The 16,570-nt window shown below is 61.4% G+C and overlaps 1 protein-coding gene across 6 annotated transcripts in view; it reads left to right on the top strand.

Annotated features, from left to right (window-relative positions):
• Window positions 1-16,570, top strand: part of GSE1 (Gse1 coiled-coil protein) — a 389,746-nt gene that overhangs the window by 134,358 nt on the left and 238,818 nt on the right. For all 6 annotated transcript variants that reach the window (XM_086688770.1, XM_086688769.1, XM_086688768.1 and 3 more), the window contains exon 2: window positions 8,604-8,784. In XM_086688770.1, coding sequence (XP_086544896.1) covers window positions 8,604-8,784 — 181 coding nt within the window. The remainder of the gene's footprint in view (window positions 1-8,603; window positions 8,785-16,570) is intronic.

The raw sequence follows: 16,570 nt of genomic DNA, 5'->3' as shown, positions 1-16,570 counted from the left end.
CTACTTCTCCTAGCCTTTCCTCTGCCCCCGTCAAGGCTCAGCTCCCCTCCTCCCACAGACCCCTCTTCCCCCGCCTTTTGGGAATAGCGGCAGACGGTACACCCCGTTCCCCACCGCCTGCGGCCGCGCAGCCTCCTTGCTGCTTCTAGAACAGAGATCCGCAAAGTGCAACCCGCGGGCCACATCCATCAGGCAGCCTGTTTAGGTACAACCCGTGAACTAAACGTGCATTTTACGTTTTTAAAGTTGCAAAAAAAAAAAAATCAAAGGAAAAAAATTTCATGATGTGAAAATTACCCGAAATTCAAATTTCCGTGTCCACAAATAAAGTTTTATTAAAACAGCCACACACTCTTATTGTCGTGTGGTCTAAGGCTGCTTTAGCGCTACGATGCCAAAGTTGAGTAGGTTCAACAGAGACTATAATGGTCCTTAAAGCCAAAAATACTGTCTGGCTTTTTCAGACATGCTCCCACCTCAGCGCCGTCACATTGACTGTTCCGTCTACCTGCCACACCCTTCCCCCACATACTTATCTCCACGGCTAGCTTCCTTGTTTCCTTCAGGTCTCTGCATAAATGGCCCCTGTCACTGGGGCCGGCCTATGGAGAACTCTAACTTTACTCACCCACCCCCCTACCTAGCCTCTTCTATTTGCCTTCCTGGCACTTTCTACAAACTGACACATGAATATGCCTGTCACTCCAACCTCTCCAACAGGAAATTTAACTGTTTTGTTTGCTGCTGTATCCCAGGCACAGTGCAGGCATTAGGTGCTTAATATATGTTTGTTAGATGGATGGATGGTTGGATGGACAGATAGCCAGACAGATGGATGCAGGCATTAGGTGCTTTTTATATGTTTGTTAGACAGATGGATGGATGGATGGCCAGACGGATGGATGGATGGATGGATGGATGGACAGATAGACAGGTGGGTGGGTGCATGGTTTGTTGGATAGGTGGATGGGGTGGATGGAAAGCTAGGCTGGGCCTAATCACATGTCTCTTGGATGCCACGTGGAGAGTCAGAACTTTGGTAAAGGGTTTTACGTCAGCAGGGTGAGTGATGTTTTGGGAAGATCACTCAGACCAAGCCATGGCTGGGGATGGAGTGGGCCGGGCTGTACGCCCAGAGACTGATGGGAGGCTGTCTCCCTGGGAAGTGGGCCTCGGCAAGGGTGGGATAAGGGGACCCCGGGAGAACCGGGGTGTCAGTCCAGCTCCCCGTGCCAGCCTCCAGCAGGTGGCCCTCCAGGTTGATGCCAAGGACTCAGGGGCTCCATGTCCCCGGGGGCTCTTGCCTGGGCTGGACTGGGTCACCGACAGCACTCTGTTGCCTGCAAGGCATTAGGGAGCGCTCTTGCCTCTGGAAACAGGAGACTCCTCCATGCAGCTTTCTGCCCTGTCCCAGGCCATGAGAGGGAATCGCTGCCTCAGAGGCCTTCCTTGAGGGAGGGAGCCAGGGACATGCCTTCTAGAATGTTCCCTCTGGCCACGAGAGCAGCAGAAGCTGGGCCTGCCTGCCTCTGGCCAGTTCCCACTGGCCCGCCTGCGGTCCAGATATCTTACCAGCCTCCCTGTGACCCCAGCCTTCCTGGCCACACCTGCCCCACCCAGATGTGTCTCCCGAGGCTCCTGGTGCATTAGCGGCAGACTCTGGCTTTCCAGTAAGGCTCTCCGAGACATCTCACGCCACCTGCCCATCCCACAAAATGTGGCCAATGCAAGTTACCCTCTCTGGGCCTTGGTCTCTTCATCTGTATAACGGAGCCTAACAGTTGCTCCCGTCCCCACCCCCACCCCCACCCCCCACCCCGACCCGGGGAAGTCTAAGGTTTAATGGGCCGACACCTGCAAGATTAGCAAGAGGCCTGGCCCCTGGAGGTGCTGTGGGTGCGCAGCTGCCACCAGAGCCGATAGGCAGGCGAGCCTCGCACTTTGCGGTCGTGCCGCACGAGCTTTCCACCCCGGCCCTTCGGAGACACCGCGTTCCCGGCTTGGCAAGAAAGCCCCGCTTTATCTGAACCGGGAGGTTCTTCGGCCCCAGCAGCCCCAGGCCTTGATCCGGAGACTTTCTCTTCGCAGCAGGTGGAGTTGGGGGTCCCTCGTCTCCCGGGCTTCCTGTGCGTCAGGCTGTGCTAGGCTGAGTCCTTGTGACCGCTCAGGCTGTGGGTGTGGGTCTCCGCACCCCCCTTTTACGGGTGAGGAAGCTGAGCAGGCTGGGCGACCTCCGTCTGCCTCCCGTCCTCTGAGCCTCAGTTTCCCCCTCTGTACCGCAGGTTAGTCATACTCCCCCACCTGAAGGCGCAGCTCCGGGGAGTGGTTCTGTGCACGCTTCGCAGATCGTCCGGGTGGGGAGTCGTGACCCTCTGTCCCCTTACGTGCTTGTGGCAAGCTGTCACCTGGCTAGACTCGAAGCCGGGGACAGAACCTGGCTTTCATTTTTCTGAGTCCGGGATCACGTGTCCGCTTGGACTTCTCTTGTCCTCCAGGCTGGACGAGCCTGGTGCCTCGCCCCCTCCTTCCAGCCCCTGAGAGGTGGGAGCACCTGGGAGGGCTCAGGTGGGGAGGAGAGTCAGAATCGAGACCCCCGGCCGAGCCGGCGACCCTCCCCACCCCACCCCCCACCGCCCCGGTGCTGCAGCCGAGCGCCCCTAATTGCTGTCACAGATGCGGCAGCCACCAGCCTCTCCAGCACGATCTGCTGTGTCGCGTGAGCTTAATTAGTCCCTGATTACTCATTTACTGGGTGCTGTGTGTATTCCACATCTAATAACTTTCCAATTACGCCCGGTCTGCGCCGCACATTTAATAACCCTTTAGTTGTCTGCTTATCGGGGCCTCTGCCTTCAGCGGCCCAGTCTCCCCCTGACCCAGAGCCTTATCGTTCCCTTTACTGCCGTGTTTGGAGTTCTCTGCTTGCCGTTACGGGGCTGTTACAGGGAATTAAGGGGCGTCAAATTCCGTGTTTGGGCCTCTGATGCGCCAGCTCGCGGTGCAGAACAGGGAATCCCACCAGACAGAGCACAGTATCTTTGTGGGTGGGAAGGGGGAAGGGCGCCCCCACGGCAGGGCCGGGCCGTGTCCCCGTCACTTCCCTCCCGGGCAGGCCTGTGACCCCCGTGTCCCCCAACAGGCAGAGGTCTCCGGCCGGCTCAGCAGGCGCCCCTTAGCCAGGCCCACCCAGCCTCCCAGCCAAGGCTCACCTCCGGCCATCCCTGTTTGGGAGGGAGGTGACTTTCCTCCCGAGCTCGGCTTCCTGCCTTCGCCCGATTTTTCCTTGGGGCAGAGGGCAGGCCGTGTTCTTTTGCGCCATCGGGACCCTGGCGTCTCCTCCTCTCCTGCAGCCCCACACCCTGTCTCCTTCTCCCAGCCTCGCTCCCGTGACAGATCGGTCACAGCCCATCAGCAAACCCACTCCCGTTTTCCCGCAGCACAAACTTGCGTGCTGGAGACCGCGGTCCGGCCTTGCTGTGTGTCTGCTGTGGCCGTGAGTCTGGGAACCAGGCCCTGCTCGTATTCAGTGGGAGGCAACTGTGTGCCAGGCGCTGGTGGGTCTAGGTGCTGGACAGAGGCCACAGCGCTGGCCTGATTCTCAGCTGTCATTGTGACCAGCTGGGGGACCTGGGGCAACTGTCTTGACCTCTCTGTGCCTCAGTTGCCTCCTCTACAAGGTGGGAGTTAAGGTAGGGCTGTTGGAAGGATTCAATGGGCTGTGGACGTCAGGCGCTTGGTGGGCCCCTGGCGTATAGCAGGTGCTCAGTAAATCTAGGGTAGGCATCACTCGCCCATTTTCCAGAAGTGTCACCTGAGCTCAGAGCAGTCATGATTGCCTGTCACCCTTACGTATGGCAGCAGCTAAGCAGCTCAGTCCCACATCTGCTTCATTCGAGGCCGGCACACCTGGCTTCCTGGCGTGCCTCCTGAGCCGACTTGGAAGAAAACTAAGATTCAGGGTCGTGGTGGAAAGTGGAGGGACCCCTGCCCCAGTGACTGCAGGGACCCCTCGATTGCGTCGGGGCTCCAGGCCGGCAGCAGGCAAGGGGGCCCTGGAAGGTAGCCCTCCTGGCTGCGGCCCAAACCACCCAGAGGCCAGGCGGGCCCTCCGAGGCACCAAAGCCTTCCCCGGCACACAGCCCTCGGGCTTCGTGGGGTCCGCCGGCCGCCACACCCTTTTTCCTCTTGCTCCTGATGCTTCTGTTTGCAGGTCATGAGACCAGCTGCCATTTCTTGAGCACCTACTACGTGCTGCGTACCTTTAGCATCCGATTCTCCCCACTGTCCCTTTGGGCAGTAGACGCTCACCGCGATCACGCCCACTTTATGGGAGACGGGACTGAAGCCCGGCGAGGCTAGGTCACTTTGCTGAGATCTCCCAGCCGGGGAGGGTGGCCGGGACCCAGCGTGCACCCACGCGGGGAGACTGAGAGGTGGGGGTCTGGCTGGGCCCCCCGGGAGGGAGGCGGATGCGGGCTCTGCCACAGAGGCTGCCGGAGGGAGAAATCCTGGTGTCCTGCCCAGCCTCTGGGCTGCTCATCCCTCAAGCTGGAACTTCCCCGGTTTTCAAACATACGTGCCGTGCAGGCTACAACACGGATGAGCCCGGGACGCGTTGCTGAGCGAAGGGGCCACACGCCGGAGGGTGGCATATGAATGGCAAACGTCAGAACAGGCAAATCTGCGGAGACAGAAAGGCGACCGTGGCCGCCAGGGCTGGGGAGGGACGACAGGTGACTGTCAGCGGGTCGGGCTGCCGTTTGGGGTGACGAGAATGTTCTGAGAAGGATTCTGGCGGTGGCTGTGCGACTCTGAGTGTGTTAGAAGCCCCTGAATTGTATGCTTTAAGTGGGTGAACCGTGTAGTTACGTGAATAGCTCAGCAAGATGGTTTTTAAATTTTTTTAATGTTTATTTATATTTGAGAGAGAGTGTGTGAGCAGGGGAGAGGCAGAGAGAGGAGGAGACAGAATCTGAAGCAGGCTCCAGGCTCCGAGCTGTCAGCACAGAGCCCGATGCGGGGCTCGGACTCACGGATCGTGAGATCATGACCTGAGCCAAAGTAGGACGTTCAACCGACTAAGCCACCCGGGCGCCCCACAATAAGATTATTTTTTAGAACAATTCCTCCCCCCCCCCACGACTGCTCCGAGATAGTGCTGATTTCCAGGGTCCCCAGGCAGGGAACAGGGTATGCCCCAGGCCCCGTCCTAATAGTCCTTTAAATGGAGACAGGCCCTGGGGTTGGAACTCTTGGCTGTGTAGAGAGGGCACTGTGAACGTGTGGGTTCAGATGCTTTTGTTTAGTCGAGAATTGTCATCCGTTCGGCTTTGAAACCTGAGGAGAGGGGACTTCACCTCCGCTCGATGGTCTGGCTGGAACCTTGGCCTCCACCTAACGTGAGCCAACACGAGATAATCCGTATTCACAGGACCACACGCACCCGGCAGCCTTGTCCGTCCGTTATACTGACTGGGCCCCGCCAGGAGTCACGGGCAGCTGCTGCTGAGCACGGAGAAAGGGGGTGAAATCCTTTTACTAGCCCGGAGGGGGGACTGGCCTCCGGGCCCCTCGTGCTTCTGGCACACCGTGGTGCCAAGGAACATTTCTGTCTGGGCCGGGCACTGTTCTAGAACTTGACATGTTGTATCAGTTAGTTATGCACAGCTGCTGCGTAACAAGTCTTAGCAGCTTTTAGCAACACATTTATAGTAACACGACGCGGCCGGGTCCTGCGCTCGGGGCCTCACGGGCTGCCAGCGGAGGCGACGGCCGGCCGCGTGCTCATCCGGAGACCCAACAGGTTCACGCAGGCTGTTGGCAGAATTCACTTTCCTGGGGGACACTGGGCTGCTACGAGCTCCCACGTACAAGTGTTTGCGTGAACGTGGGTGTGGGGTTCTCTTGGATACCTACCCGGGAGAAGAGCCGCTGGGTCACATGCTAACGCTCCGTGTGACCTCGGAAGGAGCTGCCGGCCCAGTCTCCAAAGCAGCTGCCCCATTTTACAATCCTACCAGCAGCATCTGAGGGTTCACACGGTGTTGTAACACGTTTTGGACTAGTTGCCAACGCTGAATAATCATGAGAGTGCGGCTCTTAAAAGTAGATTCACAGCCTCCTCTTGAAGAATCAGACCTGGCAAGATGGAGCTCTGTCCCCTCCATGTGATGCCCGTGGCCCCGAGACCGTTGCCATCCCCCTCCAGTCTCAGCTACCCAGTACCTTGTTCACACGTCACTCTCCTGGTCCCTCAGGGATGAGTTCGAATGTCTCATCCCTCCCCTCCCCCCCCTTCAAAGCCTGCTCCCTTTGAAGGCTTTGTTCAAACTCCACCTGCTCCAGGAAGCCTGCCTGGATTTCCCCAGCCCCCAGGAGGGCTTCTAGGTCCCGCAGTGCTTGTCGTCCGCACCCCTCTTGCCCAGTCAAAGCCTCTTTTGCCGCCTGTCCGTCTCTGCTGAAAAGCCATGTTCCCCAGTTGGTGTGTAACAGCTGAATCTTCTCCCAACTGCTTGGGTTCACATCCTGATGCCTCCAGTTACAGGTAGGAGCCCAGGTCACTTTGTCTCTTCATGCCTCTGCGTCCTGGTTTGTGAGAGGGCTTTTGGGAGGATTAAGCATGACACATAGGTGCTCAGTAAGTGGGGTCCCCCTGCCCACAGCTCCCCCTTCTGGGACCCACCCCTGCCCTCCAGGGGCAGCCCCGGGCTGCCTTCCCCCAGCAGGACCCTGGTCCCCAGGCTCCAGGAGGAGAAGCAGGAGGGGGACCTCTCCCCTATTTCCCTTCCACCAGCCCGTGGGCAGGGGTCAGAGCCAGGGCCCCCCACCGCCCTCCTCCACTGCCCGCCAGCCCACCCCGGGGGGCTTTCAAGAACGCGGCCCGGTTTGGCCAGGCCGGACGAGCCATCCTGTGACTAACGGTGGCCCCCGCGGCCTGCGCCTGGCAGAGTTCCCCCAGAGGATGAGGACAGGACTGTAAGAGCAGCTAAAACCCGACAAGACGGGCTACGGGTGCGGCTCCGGGGTCCCTGCCATGCTGATGGGCCCCCGGCCCCTGAGCGAGCGAGCCAGCGAAGGAAGTGTGCTGGGCTGGGGTGCCGCCTCCTCCTGGCTCCAGCCTAAGCCGCCAGCACGCCCGTGGGATTTGCGGGGGCTGTGGTCTGGGCCGTGTCACCATATGGATCCCATAAATTAAAGCATGCCCGGAAACAAACGGTAAACGTATCGCCGCTTGCAGGGAGGGCTGGCGGGGCCCCGGCTCGCCCGGGGGATTCTGGGCCATCCATCTCTCTTAGGGCACTTTGGTTTCGTGGCATTAATCCCTAACCAGCTCAACAAGGAGTTGTTTTCCGACAGCCATACCGGCCCTGGGGCTCAGAGGCGGGAAGTGGGGGGTTGCCAGTGGCAGGGACTGGCCCCCAGGCACTCGGGGCAGGGCCTGGCTCCCCCAGGTTGGAGGTGTTGAAGTCCTGTGGGTTGGGTCGATCCCACCTCCGAGTCTAGCGGCTCTGAGGCCTCAGGCTCCTTCGCGCCCCTCTCTGAGCCTCGGTTTCCCCAGATGTGGGAGAGGGTGAGGCAACCCGCATAGTCAGGGTCAGAGAGACAGACAGCGGGATGGTGGGTGTCGGAGGGTCTGGAGACTTAGAGCACACCAGGTACGAAGTGTCTGTTTGGGCGAGAACGTTCTGGAAATGGGTGGAGGTGACTGTTGCCCATGGTGAGCAGTACACTTAAAAATGGTCAAGATGGTAAATTTTATGTGAGATGTATTTTACCACAGGGAAAAAAAAAGACAGGACGCCTGGGTGGCTCAGTGGTTAAGCGTCCACCTCTCGATTTCCGCTCAGGTCGTGATCTCACCGTTCGTGAGTTCGAGTCCCTCATCGGGCTCTGTGCTGACAGCTCCGAGCCTGCTTGGGATTCTTTCTCTCTATCTTTGCCCCTCCCCCGCGTACGCGTTTTCTCTCTCTCGAATAAATAAACTTAAAAAAAAAGAAAACAAGGGACGCCTGGGGGGCTCCATCGGTGGAGCGTCCGACTTCGGCTCAGGTCACAATCTCGCGGTCCGTGAGTTCGAGCCCCGTGTCGGTCTCTGTGCCGACAGCTCGGAGCCTGGAGCCTGCCTCGGATTCTGGGTCTCCCTCTCTCTCTGCCCCTCCCCTGCTCATGCTCTCTCTCTGTCTCAAAAATAAATTAAAAAAATTTTTGAGAACGAAGACACAGGGGTGGGGGATGGGCTGACCCCCTGCAGAGCGGACTGAAGGTTAGCTAAGTTAATTGTTACGGTTATAATTAAGTAGCACGTAGTTATTGTCAACTCCTGGCAGGAGCTGAGGTGGCTCAGGGAGCAACGGGGCCAGTCGGTGCGACCCCAGTACCCAGCGGCCAGCCCGGTGGCCTCGGGCAGGGTTCACTGGGCAGTCTTCCCACTGGTTTTGCTGGGGACCGGCCCTGTGCCGCCCTGAGCCTGCCCAGCTGAGTCCTTGATGGCCAAGCCGGGCCATCGCGGGGGCGGGGGCAAGAGTGGCGTCCGGGGGCCCACCCACTGGGCACCTCTGGGCAAGTGTGCCCAAGACTCACCATGTCCCCTCCTGTCCTTCCAGGTCACCTCTGCATCTCTGGAGGCGTCGACAGCCGTCCACCCCCCAGCCAGGGAGCCTGAGCCCCGGCCAGGCGCCCCAGCAGAGAGCACGCCCAGAGGCCCCAGGACAGCCCAGGAGCCGGGGCCCGCCCGCTGTCAGCAGAGCGGCTTGGACGGGGCCGGAGCAGACCCCGCAGGCGCAGGTAGACGCGGGCTCTTTTCCGTCCCCGGGTGCCGGCGCGGCTCATGCCGTCCCCGGCAGGGAGGGCGGCTCCCAACACGGAGCTCGGGCACAGACTTCCGCCCCGCGGTCTCCGCGTGGCTCCGGTCTCCCTTAACTCGCGTTGGGATTTTCTCGTTCACGCTCCTCGCATGGTGGTTTGATCAGAATCCCTTGCTTCCTGACTCTCTCATCCTGGATATGCACAGACGGCCCCTGTTTGTTGTATTTATTATCCGTGATGCCACGGTAGTCACCCGTTCGTCTTTAAACCACCCCGAATGGGGCGCCAGCACCCACCGCCCACCCGCCAAGACACGCCCTCCGCCTGGACGGGCCCCGCCCCCAGGGGACCACCCGCGGGCGCGTCTCTAAGCGCACACCTGTGTTTGCCCAAACCATGATGATGGTTTCCTGGCGGTTTGGGCCGCCTCTCGGCCGGCTGCCCTTCCCAGATTCCGCGGGTCCCTCTGTGTGGTCGCCGCCCTGTGCTGCTCCGGCGTCCTGCGCGCGACCCCGTGTGCGCCCTCTCTCCGCCAGCGGTGCAGGGACGGTTTCTGGGCTTTTCCATCATGGATGCGCAGGCGCCGGGGCCTGGCACACATGTGTCTCCCGAGTTAGCCTCAGCTGGGCCAGGGGGAACCAGGGCGCGTGGCTGGGGGAGGACGCTGCCCACCGATCCCGTCGTGCCCATCTCGCTCCCACCGCACCAGCCGCGGAGACCCCGCCTGCTCGCCCATCTCGGCCCTTTCCCTGACGACTGTCCCTCCTTGGGTGATGGGCCTGTGAGTGTAGAGCCCGGAGGGCTGCGCTGTGGGGCCTGCGGGACCCGGGCCGGGGGCAGTGAGTGGATCCCAGGCAGGCCGTTTGGCTGGATGTAGGGGTGTGTGGGCGCCTGCGTTCTTATCCCGGGAGGGTCCTAAGAGCAGGTCCTGAGGCCGTATTTCTGTCCGCAAGAGCCCTCCGAGGGGGTCCCTGTATGTGTCCCGCCTGTCACTGCCCAGAGAGGACTGAATCCTGAGACCCGTGCCAGCCCCCAGTGTGAGCCCACGCTGAAAGCGCTTGCTAGCGGGCCAGGACGGGAGGAGACGGGCTGGTGGATGTGCGGAGTGCGTGGTGGGGACATCCGCCTCCAGGACAACCCCAGTGCCCACCCCTTTCTCTCCGTGATGTGCTCTGGGCAAGGGGCACAGCCGGAAGACGAGGGGTTCACGGGCCACGCAGCCCTCTGAGGGATTCCCAGACCCTGGCAGAGGGGCACGTGGGCGGTGGGCGGGGCACGCAGGTGGTGGGCGGGGTGCTACGGGGAGCCACGCCCCCTGGCGCCCGGGGGCTCAGAGCCCTGGACCAGTGTCTCCTGCTCCGTGCCTGTTCTTCCTCATCCGAGAAATGGGAACGAAGGCTAATTGGGGGAGGCGGGGGAGGCTGGCTTACAAGGGCAGACGTGGGTATCCACTGGGATGGAAGAGCGTTCAGTGCAGGTCTGGCCCCGAGTGCTGGCACGCGTGGGCTGGTGTCAGCGCCCCGGTCACCTGCCGCGCCTCTTCCAGGCAGCGTGGAGCATCCTGGAGGCTGCTTCCCAGCCCTGCCCACCACCCCAATCCCGCCTCGGTTCTGGGTAATATCCGGCAAAACTTGACCCTTGGGGACTCTCCCCTCCCCCGCGGGCGCACACAGGGCCAGACCCGGGCCTTGGGCTGCCTGGGGCAGGGCAGGGGCCCAAGGCCCCCGTCTGCCAGCTGCTCCTGTCAGGCTGCAGCCCTGCCCGGAAGGGGGTGGGCAGCTTCACAGCCAGAGACCTGCCAGGAGCGCAGTCCTGGAGCAGGCCCCTCCCCGGGAGGCCGCTGAGGCTGCTCAGAAACGTGACAGTGACTAATGGTTTATTACGCACCTGCCACCTCTCATCGGGCGCGCAGGCACAGCCCCCGGGTCCAGCTGTGCACTGCCAGCTGGATGGCGGGCAGGCACCGGGGGTGAGCGCATGCAGACACCTGGATACGGGAGCAGGGGCGCACAGGAGCAGGGGCTGCAAGGGAAGCGGGGACCTCAGGCCAGGATTCCTCAGGCAGGCAAGGAGTCTCCAGCCGGGGGGAGAAGGGCACAGCCGAAACCCGGCCACGAGGCGGCCTTCCTCGTAGGGTGACGAGCCCCCAGGCTCCGCTCTGCCCGAGATTGTTCAGCCTGTAGCCCAGGCTGTGCCGTCTGCGTGTGGTATAAACTCCAGCGAGAGGCTGCTCCCATTTCAGCACGAACGGACGGGAACAGGCATTCCGGAACAATTATCATTGTGCCGCCGCGGCCTCCTTGGGAGAGAACCAGCAGGCTCTGCCGATGAGCGAGGGTGTGGCTTGTTGTCCGAGACCCAGGTCCAGGTTTCCGAGTCAGCGCTGCGCTTCCCAGCCGTGGAGGCTGTGCAAGGTTCAGAACCTTCCCAAAGCGTAGCCGCCCCAGCTGCGAGTAGTTCGTGGTAAAAACGAGGTCTTCCCGTAGCAGGATGTTGGTGGGATGGATATCAAGGAGCCGGCCAGGGTTGCCATGCAAGGCTGTGCAGGTTGCACGCTGCACAACTCTAGGGTGTGCCATTCTCCTTGTGTCTCTGTGAATGTGCTCTCTGCGTGGTCATCCTGTGCAGCCCCATCGTACAGCTAAGTGGTGGCCGCATGGACCCTAGATGTCCTTTCCGAGCTGCGGAACGGCTTCTAAAGTAGCTCCTAGTATCTTTATTAACAGAGACAATGGAAGTCACAGACCCCTCTCCTGGAGTTGCCGCGGGGGCGCAGGAGACCAGGCCCCGATCGACTCTCCAGCGACAGCCGTGTTCCCAGGGCTCCTCTCTTCCTCACTCGCCACGTCGGGGGGCCGGGCCCCGTTGCGGGTGGTCTCTGGGTTCCTTCTGTCCCCAGAGCTGCGGCTCTCCTCCCACCCAGAAAGCCTCCACTCGCATTACTCCGGGCTTTGGGGACCCTGGTTCGTGGGGCAGGGGCGAGCAGGAATGGGGCCGCGGGGTGGGAGGGTCAGCGAGCGTTATCTCACACCCCGCTGGCCCCTGGGTCGGCCCAGCAGGTGCCCGACCTCTCCCTGTTCTCATGACCCACCACGGCGGTGGCGTATTTTGGAAGAGGTCTGTCTGACCTCGTTCCTGCTGCTGCCGTTCGGGGACGACCACCGACTTATGTCTCCAGACAGCACACACGTACCGCCTTGCAGCCTGGAGGCCAGGAGTCCAACGTGGGTCTCCCTGGCCTGAAAGCAAGGAGTGGGCAGGGCTGCGTTCCCTCTGGCGGCTCCAGGGGAGAATCCTCTTCCTGGTCCTTTCCGGCTTCGGGACGCTGTGCGGATTCCCCAGCTCACGGCCCCTCCTCCACCTGCACAGCGGGCGACGCCGTGTCTGCTTCTCCAGGCACATCTCTGCCTCCTTCTTCCACCCGTGAGGGCCTCGTGTAACCACAGGGTAATCCAGGGTGCTCTCTGTCCCCAGGTCTCCCTTACTTCCCCTTTGCCGTGTGAGGGACCCTTGGGCAGATTCACGGGTTCCAGGAGATAGGACATAGACGTCTTTCGGGGCCACGATCCGGCCGATCACAAAGTCACTCGTAAAATCGTTGGGGCACACCCGCCTGCGGGCGCCGTTACAGACGATCCTGAGCCTGTTGTGGTTCCCGGCTGGGGGATACCGGGTCCCGGTTTCCCTTTTGTCTGTGTCTCTGCCGCCTCTTGGCTTCTAGAATGCTCTGATGCCATCGCCAGCGGACGCGGGCAGGAGAACACATAGGAGGAAACACTGGATGCTCCCTCACCTTGGCCTTGAGGGGACCCACATCTCTTCCCATTGGCCTGAACCAGTTCCCACCACATCCGGGTGCCAAGGGGGCCAGACGGTGACAACGGCCCGCTGCAGGAGGGGCCGGGCGCCGTTGAGGGCTCACTGGTCATGTGTGCCCCAGCCGCATGCTGCACCGGGCTCCGAGAGCTTGGGGCTGAGCCTTGCTGGTCCCCCGGACGCCCTCCCCCCCCGGACAGGGCTGGGCGTCCTCCTGTCCTTGCGGGGGCAGGGATGGGAAGCCTGGCCCCTTGGCTTCCAGCAAAAGACGCATCTTACCCTCGGGGGCTTCACCTGGAGTGGGCTCCTGCCTCCTCCTCCACTCCCTACTCCCGCCTTCTCCCTCATCCCCCTGGGTGCTGTGCCTCGGAGAGCACTGGCACACACGTCCTTAACTCCGTTTCCGCTTCCAAGAAACCACCTGAGATGGCACATTTCCCGGGACCGTCCTGCTCAGCCTGGTCTGTGCAAAGGGCAGGAAAATGCATGCTCACCTCTGCTCCCCTCTCTCTCTACCCCCTCCCCCCCCCCCCCCCCACCAGGGACACCGGGCAGCTTTGCCTTGCATGCAGGTGCTGGGGCTCACCCAGCTCTCCCGGGAAGGATGCCCTTCAGAAGTCAGGCCGAGGGCACGAAAGAAGGAAGCCAGTGGAGAATCAGGTGGGGTCCTAGGAACTGAGCCCCTCAGGCCCGGGCTGAGTCCCCGCAGTAGGGAGAGCCGAGGGGAACATAGCACCGTGACTTGCCCGGAAGTCGAATGTACGTAGGTGCCCGCCGTGGGGCTGGTTAATTTTGGGGGTTCCTGCTCTCTAGATACAAATCCCAGCCCGTGGTACGAGGCAGACGGCCTCCCCGTAACCCGGCTCTGTCCCTGCGAGTGCCCACAGGAACACCCGAGCTGGCCCCAGCCCCCCTCCCCCCCCACCCCTGCAGAGAGCACCTGGTGGCCACCTGAAGTCCTGGCCCCACAAAGGCCTTTGTCTCTTGGTTGGGCAAATGGGCTCCCGGCAGCAAGGCAGGGCCTTCTGCTTGGGGACTTGGCTCAGGCCCTGAGAAGTGCTTGGCAGGCCTTGCTCGGGGCGGGTGCTGGTGCCGAGTGCTTTGACAGAGGACTCGGGGGACTGTGCCCCAGCTGCCAAGTGGCAGCCGCTCGGAGCGCCCAGGGGCCGGCTCGGCCGCTGCTTCTCCAGCCCTGCCCGCCCCCGCTTGCCGGCTGCGATGGCAAGGCCCCCGTCTGGCAGCCCGAGGGCCTCCCGAAGCCCTCACCTCTCTCCCTTCCCTTGTGGGGCTCCGGCCAAGCTGGGATCCGAAGTCTGTTTTCTCTGCGACGAGCCGCGTGTTTATTTTCTCGGGAATTCGGGTAACGCCGGGGAGCTCAGAGCCTGCAAGTCGGGGCAGGAGGTTGAGGAAGCCAGGCGGCCTTGAGGGGCCCTTTGCTGGTGGCTTCCTGTCTCCCCGGGAGCGTCTCTGAATCCTTCGCGGGGACTCACCCCCGCGGGCCTGCAGACCCTTCTCTCTGTTGCTCGCGGCTTACCCAGGGTGCTTGGGGACTGCAGCCACCAGTTTGCTACCGTATAGGTTCGTGTGGCTCAAAGAGCATCATTTCCAAGCCTCGCCGTGCCCCACACCGACTTGCACCCGTGCCCTGATTCAGAGCAGAAACCGCGTGAAGACTGGGCGTCTCTCCCAGCAGACCTTTGCTCGTGTCTTCACCATTGCCTGTTCTGCACATCTGCACTGTCATTTACGTGCGTGCATTTGTTCACAAACATTTATTGAGCGCCCACCGCATGCCGAAGACCCTATTGGGCAAAACGTGTGATGCCAGGTGGTGTTAGGTGCCGTGAGGAAAAGTGGGGCAGGGGGACCCGGGGAGGTGACAGCTGCGGCTTTAGGCAGGGTAGACACAGAAGGCCTTGCTGAGGCGGTGATGTCGGGCAGAGAGTTCCAGGCCACCGGGAGAGCAAGTGCAAAGGTCCTGGGGCAGCCTGTGCGCAGCACACTTGCCCTCTTCGTGGGACCACGTGTCACTGTCTGTCGTCTTTTGCGCTCCTGAAACTGGCACAGTGCACGTAATAGGTGCTCTGTAGACGTTTGTCAATACAAATGTCTAATACGAGGTTTCAAGTCAGCTAGTGCCGAGGACCCGGACAGGGGAATATAATGAGAAAATGTGATTCTTGTATGCATAGGGGCATACATCTCCTCAGGCTTCCTGGACTGGGGGGTTGATGTTCCAAGCAGGTTCTTACTCCGTTCCAGAACCTCTCTTCCCTCTCAGGGTGCTGCTCTAAACTATAAAATTCTGTGGGGCGCCTGGGTGGCTTAGTCGATTAAGCATCCGACTTCGGCTCAGGTCATGATCTCATGGCTCGTGGGTTCGAGCCCCACATCAGGCTCTGTGCTGACAGCTCAGAGCCTGGAACCACCTCTGTGTTCTGTGTCTCCCTCTCTCTTTGCCCCTGCCCCTCCCATGCGTGTGCGCGCGCGCATGCGCGCTCTCTCTCTCTCTCAAAAATAAATACACATTAAAAAAATATTTTTAAATAAACTATACAATTCTAGGGACCACTGGTGGCCTTTCCAGAGGTTTGACATGTTGGGGCCAAGGACACTAGGTCACCTGCACATGACTGGTTCTTTCTCCCCCTTGAACTCGGATGACTGAGAAGCTGTGAGCTCCCTGGGTCAAACACACAGAAGAGCGTTTAATGTGCGGCTACTATACGTCAGGTGCTCTGAGTCTAGGGAGTCATCTTCCTGGTCGTACAACTTCCCTGCAGCTACAGTGACACGTGACCGTGAACTCAGGTTTGTTACCTTGCAGCCGGGAGGTCGGAGGCACGGGCAGGTTGCTCCCTTCGGGCGGCTGTAGTCCTTGCTTTATGGCTCCCTGGCCACAGCACCGCGGTCTCTTCTGTCCTCAGGTCGGCTCCCATGCACCTGTGCCCCCCTCTTACAAAGACCCTCGTGATTGAATTGCCCGCCCCCTCCCCCCCGCCCGGATCATCCAGGGTCATCCGTCTGTTTCAGGGCCATTAGCTTAATCACATCTGCAAAGTTCCTTTTGCCAAGTGACGTGATACATTGACAGGTTCCAGGGATTAGAACACGCCCGTCTTTGGGGGGCCATTATTTGACCTGCCACGCCAGCCGCTGTGGCTGGGCTGAGCTGGCCGTGTACGGCTGTGGGGCACGGGGCGCAAGCTCTCGACTGGAGAATGGGCAGGCTGGTGGGGACTGCGGCGGCCTGCGGGGATTTACTGGGCGCTGACTCTATGCCAGGCACCCCTGTGGGCGCTTTGCCAGGACCGGCACCTCAGGCTTCGTGGCCACGCCCCAGGGGGACCCGAGACAGCCCGGCTCAGCCCCAGCGGGTGCACCAGGCGTCTCCCTGGGCCACTTTCTTCCTCTGGAACGAGAGGATGATGACAGGACCTTTCTCACGGGGGGGGCTGTTGCTGTGAAGGCGACCTGAGTTAGTAAGCTCCGCCTTTAGAATGGGGAATGGGGGCCCTCGGGGGTGCTCTCACCAGCCCGGCCGGGAAGCGTCCCAGAAGGGGCTGGATTCCCACCCGTTCCAGGATGGTCTCCGTGCGGTTTGGTGTTTTCTCAGGTCGGGGCACAGCTAAGCCCTGGAAAGGCGGCCAGAGCCACAGCCCTGGGGCGGGTGGCTTCCTGCCCCGGCCCCCAGGCCGCCCTGGAATCCCCCTCAGAGTCCCCCCACCCCGCCCCAGGGACTCCTGCCTCTGCTCCTCCACGGCCCTTCCTCCCCACCAGGGCTGGACCCTCCTCGGCTGCAGCATCGTCCCTGTGTCCCCTCCCCGTCCACGGGGCACCCGCCGAGGCCTGAGGTCCCGAGTCGAGGGCACCGGGCCTGCACCCCTTCCTTCGGCCCGGGCTGCACCGTCCTCGGCCCCTGTCTCCCTGCCATCTGCCCTTGGCGTTC

The sequence above is a fragment of the Puma concolor genome, chromosome E2 (genome assembly GCF_028749965.1).
Source record: "Puma concolor isolate L17-30 chromosome E2, mPumCon1.1.hap2, whole genome shotgun sequence".
Taxonomy (NCBI): Eukaryota; Metazoa; Chordata; class Mammalia; order Carnivora; family Felidae; genus Puma; species Puma concolor.
This window is presented reverse-complemented; position numbering and strand designations above follow the sequence as displayed.